The 9,430-nt window shown below is 34.8% G+C and overlaps 1 protein-coding gene across 1 annotated transcript; it reads right to left on the reverse strand.

Annotated features, from left to right (window-relative positions):
• Positions 1-7,433: 7,433 nt before the first annotated feature.
• Positions 7,434-9,096, reverse strand: LOC306660630 (GPN-loop GTPase 1-like). The gene is given in 2 exon segments (XM_079138997.1): positions 7,434-8,325; positions 8,327-9,096. Coding segments are annotated over 2 exon segments (1,122 nt in total). The 5' UTR covers positions 9,088-9,096; the 3' UTR covers positions 7,434-7,964.
• Between the last annotated feature and the right edge of the window lie 334 nt (positions 9,097-9,430).

Genomic DNA, 9,430 nt, shown 5'->3' on the forward strand with positions numbered 1-9,430 from the left:
TTTTTTCCAGCATCCTAAGAAGGAAACTTCCTATGTATGCAAGAGAAATGTAAAATGAATATCAGGTTTTCTCTATCTACAAAGTTTTCTTACTACTGCACTATGCACTATTAGGAACATCTAGTTGCTTATACTTTTCCATAGGATCCAGACCGTATTGCTTGGTTTCTTCTCCCCTTGGATTTCTCCTCATTCAAATTGAATTCTTCCTATCTTGTTTTAAATAGCCATTGGATACTCCACTCACAGCTGTAGGTCAACATTTGAAGATTGGAATTTCCATAAATCCGTTAATGTTTCTGCTAAACAAAGAAATTTTGATTCTTGGGTTTAGCACTTTAGGACAAAATTAAAGGAATTCATTCTTTTATTCTAAGTAGATAAGGAACATATGATATTTGCTTAATTATAAATAAATCATAATTCTTTATTTTATTAGGATTAAATTTTGGAACTTATGAAGTAACTCATGGTTCTTCTTAACATTGAGGGCACCAGTTGAGTTACTTTGCATACCATAAATATATAAAACATGGCTAAAGAGTTTGAAATCTGGACTATATGAAGAACTCAAAACACTGAACAACAAAAACCCAATCAATTAACTGAACAGAAATTTTCAAAAGAAATGATACAAAGGGCCAGTCAACAAATACATAAAACAAAGTTCAACATTTTTAGCAATAATGAGAATGCAAATCAAAACTATACTAAGATTTCATATCAATCCACTTAGAATGGAAATCATCAAACTTATCAGTACTAATAAATATTGGTAAGGATATGGCGAGAAAGGAACACTTATACATTGTCGGTGGGACTGGAAATTACTGCAACCACTGTGAAAAACAGTGTGCAGAATTCCTAAAGATTAGGACTCGAACCACCATATTACTCAGGTATTCTGCTCCTTGGTGTTTATTAAATCAGCACACTACCATTGTATCTTGCATTCCAATGTTCACAGTAGCACAGTTTACAGTTTACAATAGCCAAGTATGAAACAAGCCTAGATGTCACTCAACAGAAAAATAGACAAAGAAAATGTAGTATATATTCACAACAGAGTTTTACTCAACCATAAAACAAATAATAAAATTATACAATTTTCTGGTAAATGGATGGAACTGGAGACCATCATGCTAAGTGAAATAAGCCAGACACAGAAAGTAAAGAGTCCAGTGTTTTCTGTCATATGCTAAAGTTAGAGAGAAATAAGGAATGAAAAAAGGGGATCTCATGAAAATAAAAGAAAGTGCAGAAGAGTAGAGAAAGAATATCAAGGAGGGAGTGGGAGGAAAATCGGAGAAGCAGCAGGATGAAACTGATCAAATTATGCAATGTGTATGTATGAAAATTTCAATTTTATATATAATGTACCAATTAAAAATAAGTAAATACATACAAAGAAGAATGGTAAAGTAGAGGAAGAGGACCAGAAGGAGGAAAGTAGGGAAGGAAAGGGGAATGAAATGGAACAAATTATGTTACAGGTGTATATAAATAAGTCACAACAAACCCCAATGTTACATATAACTACACTGCACTAATGAAGACACAACAATAAAAAAAATGAGTCTGGAATCTGGAACCAGACTGCCTTCATTTTTTAAAAAAAAGAAAATTTTTGATTTATTTATTTTGATTCATTTTACACAAATGTGGTACAACTGTTGTTTCTCTGGTTGTACACAAAATAGAGTCACCCATTTGTGTAATTATACATGTACATGGTAATGATGTTTGTCTCATTCTGTTATTTTTCCTTCCCCCCACCCACTCTTCACCCCTCTAGTTCCTCTGTACAATCCATCCTTCCTCCATTCTTGCCTCCCTCCCACCCCCCATTATGTAGCATCATTCACTTATCAGAAAGATCATTCAGCCTTTGATATTTTGGGATTGGCTTATCTCACCATGATATTCTCCAACTGCATCCATTTAACTGCAAATACCATAATTTTATTCTTCTTTATGGCTGAGTAATATTCCATTGTGTATATATACCACAGTTTCTTTATCCAAAGAGAAAGTAGGTCCAAATCTTCATCATGTCGGCTTAGGATCAGACTTTTTTAACAGGACTCCCAAAGCACAAGAAATAAAAGCAAGAATCAATAATTGGGATAGATTCAAACTAAAAAGCTTTCTCTTAGCAAAGGAAACTATTAACAATGTGAAGAGAGAACCTACAGAGTGGGAGAAAATATTTGCCACACACACTTCAGATAGAGCACTAATCTTCAGAATCTATAAATAACTCAAAAAACTTTACACCAAGAATACAAATAACCCAATCAATAAATGGGCTAAGGAAATGAGCAGACACTTCACTGAAGGAGATCTACAAGCAACTAACAGATATATGAAAAAATGTTCAACATCTCTAGTAATAAGAGAAATGCAAATCAAAACTACCTTAAGATTCCATCTCATCCCAATTAGAATGGCTATTATCAAGAATAAAATCAACAATAGGTGTTGGTGAGGATGTGAGGAAAAAGGTACACTCATACATTGCTGGTGGGGCTGCAAATTAGTGCAGCCACTCTGGAAAGCAGTGTGGAGATTCCTTAAAAAACTTGGAATAGAACTAACATTTGACCCAGCTATCCCACTCCTTGGCCTATACCCAAAGGACTTAAAATCAGCATACTACTGTGTTGCAGCCACTTCAATGTTCATAGTTGCTCAATTCACAATAGCTAGATTGTGTAACCAACCTAGATGCCCTTCAATTGATACCTTCATTTTTATTTTGAATAACTAGGCATGTAAGTACCATAGGAAAAGTACTTGTATGGTCTATGTCTTCATTTTATTTTCTCCTGAATTGCAATTATAATTGTACCTACTGCATTACTGGTTAGCCACACCATAGTCAATGTGACTATTGTCATAGTTTGGTGAAAATAAAACCTGAAGGCAGAGTACCTATTGATAAGCAGCTGTATAACTAAATAGTACCTCATGAAAACTGCATATTATGCAACTATTACATGAACAACATAGATTTTTATTTTTTGATTTGAAGAAATGTGATAAATAATTTTAAAAACATGTCCATTTGTAGATATTTGCAACTTCTTTTTTGAAATTTGGGAAGAATCACTAAAATTGGATTTCCTTACATTAAAAAAGTGGGAAAAGAGGTTCTCACTTTACATTTTGTACTGTTTCATGCCATTTGATTTTTCTAACAACAAAATATGGTTTTATTTTTAAGCAAACAAAGAAAGTTATGGGTAATTTTAACTTTTTTATAGCTTATTATATAATAAAAATCCAATATGTACTCTGGTTACATATAATCAAATAGAAAATTAATAACACTGAGGCCAGGGATTGACTATAAATTGAAAAATTTGCATGTAGGATTGTAACTTTTGTCATTCATGATGAGTTTGAAAAATAATTATATGGGCAGAAAACAATGAACAAATACATATGCATACAGACAACAAAATATTTTGCATGTGCCTGGTACAGTATAAATGTTATATATGGTTTAACTTTTTTGTTAGTTTATCTATTGTTGTAACTGTTGATAGTAACCCACAGTGTATATCAGTTTCTTTAATATAAATAAGTAGTATATGGTATTAGGAAAGTGGGAGAAAATAACTGTATGTCACATGACAAAATGTCAAAAATTATTTTAAAAAATATTTTTACTCAAGTGCCAGATGACTCCTGCTGCATGTGAAAGGAAGGTCATCTTTGATTTATTCTCCCATGTTGATTAAGATGCTGCGCCTGCACTTTAAGATCTTTAAGACAATTGGGAGACGGTTCTGATTATTTTTTAAGAGAATCTAATTTTTGTTTCTCTTCTATCCAGAAGAAATCCAGGACTATAAGGACTACAGAGGCATCATCTGCAATCCCTTTGATATCCCATAATGATCACTCTAGGAGAACTCAATAATCAACATAGGCAAGACCACGACGGGATTTTGAAGTGGACATTCCTAAAGGAAATGAACTGGAGATTCAGCCCTGTTCCAGAATTAAGATATTCAACAAGAAATGGACTATTTGTGCAGCAGCAGGTGTGTGTACTAATAGGATGATTTCATTTTAATTAGCAGAATTTCCTTGCAAAATAATTACATATGTTGTTTACTCAACTTTTTTAAAGGATCATTAACATTTTATAATCTCCTTTCTTCCCAAACTATGCTCTAAAAGTTTTTAAAACTTATTTCTTCATTATGAACAGAAAACAAAATAGGTTCTGTGCTTATGGCAATTTTTTATTCCCTACAATAATATTCTGTGTGAAAATTCCAAATAAATTGCTAACAGTTTTATGTGCAGAATTCACTTTGAGTTTGGAAACCTTGTAGTAGTATTTCATTGTAAAGAATACAGCACAGAAATCTACAAATGTCTGTTTCCCAAAGGAAATTTATAAAGTTTCTATTAGCTCTCATTGGTGCTGCATGGGCAAGGAAGGGGAGCTTTTGCTCCAACACACAACAGAAAACTGGAGAGAATGTTGCTTTTGCACTAAACAGTAGTTCACTAAATTCAAACACTGCTCATGGTAGCATGCAGAATGAAAAAACTTCTAGAAAAGATTCTGAAATTTACTGAGAAGTCATTTTCTTAAGGTGAATACATACTTGACAAGCTCATAGAAACTTCTGCTATGTGGGAAAATTGAGTTGATTTCCTCGTTTGAAGGTTTGGTTATTTTTATCCATGGTACTTTTTTTAAAAAAACAATATGATTTTATTTCTGATGAAAATCAAATGTCAGAAAAACAACTGGTTGGATTCTTCTAAAGGCATGGATTGCAATGTCTGGATTACAAGAAGACTGTAATATTCTGATACGTTCAGCTTTTCTTCTGAGGAATCTCTATCTCAAAACTTCTGATTTTCATCTTCTATCATGAGAGAGTGAAATCACAGAAGTGGTTTCAACATATTCACATTACAGCACAGCAATATACGTATCCTCATATGTCTTCTTTATGAAGAAGAAAAATAGATTGAATTAGGAGATCGAATAGAGATATTCTCTATTGTATACCTCTATCTATTAACTATACAACAGAAATTTATAAGAGCTCAATATTAGGATAAAATTTTGGTGATAGTATGCATTTACCTTTTTTTTTTTTTACAAAAAATATTCCTGGAAAAAACCTTTCAGCCTGCATGGGAAGGCACCATGTGTGATGACCATCCGAAGTGTGATCATTAGCTAGGGCACAGTGTCGTTTTACTGAAAATAATGAGGGAGGGACCTTAGTTTGTCAAAATCAGATATTCAAAAGTCAGTCTCACATCCACCAAATAGATGCTAACTCCAAATGTAGTTTAAATGTATAACATGCAATTGTGAAAATAAACAGCATTGAATACACTTTCAAGAGGTTGGCCACAATCTAAGAGGCTAGTCTTAAATTCTCAGGAGGTTATCTAAAAGTAGAGATAAAAAAGGGGTGGGGTTTTCCAGCATGTATACCCATGAGGATCAATTTATGGTTAGAATTGTGATTGGATGCTTTCCTCCAGCATAAAGCATAAAATTATTCTATACAGTTTGAAATCAATTGTCAGTAATTAACACAAAAGCATAAAATCACAATCTGTAAGGATCTTTGACAGCTCCTCTTTACAACTCCATGAAAGATATGATATACCCATTATGTTTTTAAAAACACTACTACAAAACTGAATTAATACAAAGTGAAATTTGCCATTATAGAGAAAACTCTTATTTTTTTGTGAATTAGTCAACAAGTCTTTCATTCTACCATTGATGTAATATTGTTGATTAAATTTATTCAAAATACTAAAGCATGAAACCCTAAAAGTTAGGCAAAATTGATGGAGAATTATAAATCCAAGTAAATGAGTCTAAATGACATGGTACCAGTTTCTACTCCACCAATGCACCCAGTTCTTTAAATAATTGCAGATTTTAAATGAAAATAAATGGTTTTTACAACAAATTAAGATGTCTTAGATTTGGTTTATTGGAAAAATATTTAGAAATATAAGCATATTTGTTGATGAAGTGATTTGATAAGGAGATATCTCTGTTTTATGGATAGAACCAGCTCTCAGGGAGACTCAAAAGACCTAGGTTCCTAGTTTTGATGTGATCTTGTAAAATGTATGTGTCACTTTCCTGCTTTAAAATCATAAGAGAGAAAAAGAAGGATAATAGGAAAAAGAACAATTGTTTGCGATGATTTTCTTTAATATTCATGAACTGCATGCAAGGTAGAAGAATTTGAAATATCTAATTTTTAGTAAGCTCTTTTGATAGAGTATCTACCCAAAGAAAAGTAAAGGTGGAATTAAGTCACAATTTAACTAGAGTATTCAGATTTCCATGTGTCTGAACAATTTACAAACTGGAAAGTAGAGACAATGAATATATTACTTGGCTTCCATTGTATCTGACATAGTGTGTGATCAAAAATTCTTCACATAATTTATATGAAGACCTAAACAAAATTCTGAAGTTGGAAGTACATGTAGTAAACTATTTCATATAGTACATTCTAAAATATCAAAATAAATCTTTACTACTTAGGAACCACAGATAGCATGTAGATATATGTATGGTTGTAAATATCATGATATTAGAATTCCAGAAAACAAGAAAAAACATCTGATTAAGTCTTCATAAGAGGAATGGTGAATCATGGCTGTAGGTAGCAAATCTTGATAATTAAAGCTGAAATTTAATCCTTTTTTTAATGGTAAAATAAGATACTTTTATTGCTTTGGAATATTTAAATTGAGAACAGTCATGACATGGTCAACATTAGTATATTCTCATAAAGTAAATCACATGAGGATTGGTACCTGATTCACCGGGCCTAAAATTATCATAGGCTGAGTTGGAGAGGTGTTTTTCAAACTCTTGTGCATGAGAATCACTTGGAGGGCTTATTAACAAGTTGCTGGGCCCCACTCCCAGAGCTTCTAATTCAGCAGGTTTTGATAGATGTCTTTTAACAATTTCTCAGCTGATACTGATGCTTGTGGTCCACAGAATGTGCTCTGAGAACCAATGAGTAAGAGTACAGACTAGCCAAGACAAACCATAATAATGGTTGTTATGTATGGAATGTGCACCTAACTGAAATCCATGGCCTTTAAATAAATCACCAAGGACACTTTGCATTAACTTCAAAGTACAATACAAATGGCCTGGCTCTGTGCCTGGTTTCCAGTTATGGGTACAAGGGAAACTTCAGTAAACATTACCTCCTTACAAGACAGGTTTAGACATGTGACTTTAAACTCTATTGAACACAAGGGAATCTATTTATTATATAATTTTCTAATTTGAAAAATCATGAAAGGCAGGCAGGCTTAGAATAAAATTGTAATTAAAAACTCTCTATTCAAGTTACCATTTAAACCATATTCGTATTCAGAAATCTTATGTTCTGCCCACTTTCTTCAATAACACGGTCCCCTCTAATGAGCTACTTAACGTGAGACATATTTCATAACACTGCTTGCTAAGGAGACTCCACTGATACCCTGGACAAGCTCATGTGTCCCCTCTCCCTTTCTACTACAAGAACAACTCAGGTTATAAGTTGAGGACGTGATGCTGGAGAAGTAAAGGCTAAGATCTGAAGTGATGGTAAATTCTCTCTGTATTCTATTACCAGCAGAAGTACGTAAGGTCAAGTGAAAAACCTTAGGCTTGAAGGGATATTAGCTTCCAAAAGCAGCCAGTATATCCTTCCTTGCATAAACATAAATGAAAGGCCAAAGCAGACTTGACATCTACCTGCCAGCTCCAAGAACCATCTATTCCTGACTTCATCTGAGTCATAAGATTCTCTAAAAAGAGAATTTATGCTATTCTTTAGAAAATTGTTCTTCATCCTAGCCCTGAATCAGAGATAAGAAAAGTTTCTTCACATGGAGTTCTAGAATTTGGGACTTTAGAATCAACTGAAATTTCCTAAGATCTTCTATTTGTTGTTTCTCTGCCAGTACTGTGGCATTGATTCTTGCATAAAATTCTGAAATGCTGGCTCTTCATGGCTTTCCTCTGTAACTCTGTGGTCAATGTCATCAGTATCACTGTCAGCTTCCTCATCCTCTTCATCCAAGGTTCCTCGAGTCAGGATTAAGTCAGAGGGGTCCAATGCAGGAGATAGGCTCTCTTTGGCAGTGCCTGTGTCCGAGGCTACAGAGCCCCTATCTTTCCGAAGGCAGTCCAGTTGTTCTTTCTGCTGTTCACTCTGTGCACCAGCCAATGATTTCTTCAGACATTCATATTCAGGACGATACTCCCTTTCATATTCTTCTGCAGCACTGGTGACTTGCACAGAGTTCATTGAAGCCAGTGCCCACAACAGCAGAGAAACCCACCACCCTGAGTGAGCCGTAAAACTCATCTAATACCAGGCTCACTGAGTGAGTCAGGTTACTGATGTATGTAGTTTCTTGATTCAAGGCATCTTGGAAATCTTCAAAGTCCTGCATCCATTCCACTGCAAAGCTGTGATCAATGACGTCAGTTTTGTTCATGACCACAATGAAAGGCAGTTTGGTTTTGTACAAGATGCTGCAGGCATACAGCATATTTGACGTGAAGGTCACTGGATTAGTACTTCTTGATGTGTCCATCACATAGATGACAACTGTTGGGAATGAAGATGCCAGGGCCTCAGTAATGATTGTCCCAGAAGCAGACCAGGTGAATACCTCAATCTGTCCAGGTGTGTCGATCAAGACATATTTAGATGTGTTCTGAGCCATCTCAATAAATTTCATGACCTGATCAAACCTGGTAGCAAAAAGATTGAGAGAGGTCACTATGCCACCATTGGGCCCAAGACCATATTGTTTCATTACTTTTTTATTCTTCACAGTGTCACGAATATGGATATTGGCAGGAAAGGGGACTTCATGTATAGCTGGGTCCAAGTAGATCACGTAAGATGGAGAGCTTTGCCTACGCAGGTGTCCCGTGAGCCTCTGTACGAAGGTGGTTTTCCCGGAACCCGCCATTCCCAACACCAACAGACACACAGGGAGCTGAGGAGCTCCCGAAGCCCCGGGCTCCGCCACAGCCACGGGTGCCACCATCTCCCTCCTGGCCCCCCGAAATTTAATCTTAATATGTACCTTTGCCTCACACATGCTGCAACATATCCAGCAACTGTGCTGTATCTCGTCAATAATGAAGTGCTGAGATGGCAGCTTTCTGGTACATAATAAATGTTAGATACTTTTTTATATGACCAAAATTCAACATTAAAACAAGTTTGCCTAATACTTTCAGCAATACTGGATTCAGTTAGTGCATAGGTAACCCACTGGGTTAGACTTCCTTTTAGTCTAATTAAATATAGGCCTGCTGTGCTCTATTCTCATAAGAAATCATGAAAAAGAATTAATATAATTGTGTATGGTCATATAATCCATCCAT

Source organism: Sciurus vulgaris (genome assembly GCF_902686455.1).
Source record: "Sciurus vulgaris genome assembly, chromosome: 4".
Classification (NCBI taxonomy): Eukaryota; Metazoa; Chordata; class Mammalia; order Rodentia; family Sciuridae; genus Sciurus; species Sciurus vulgaris.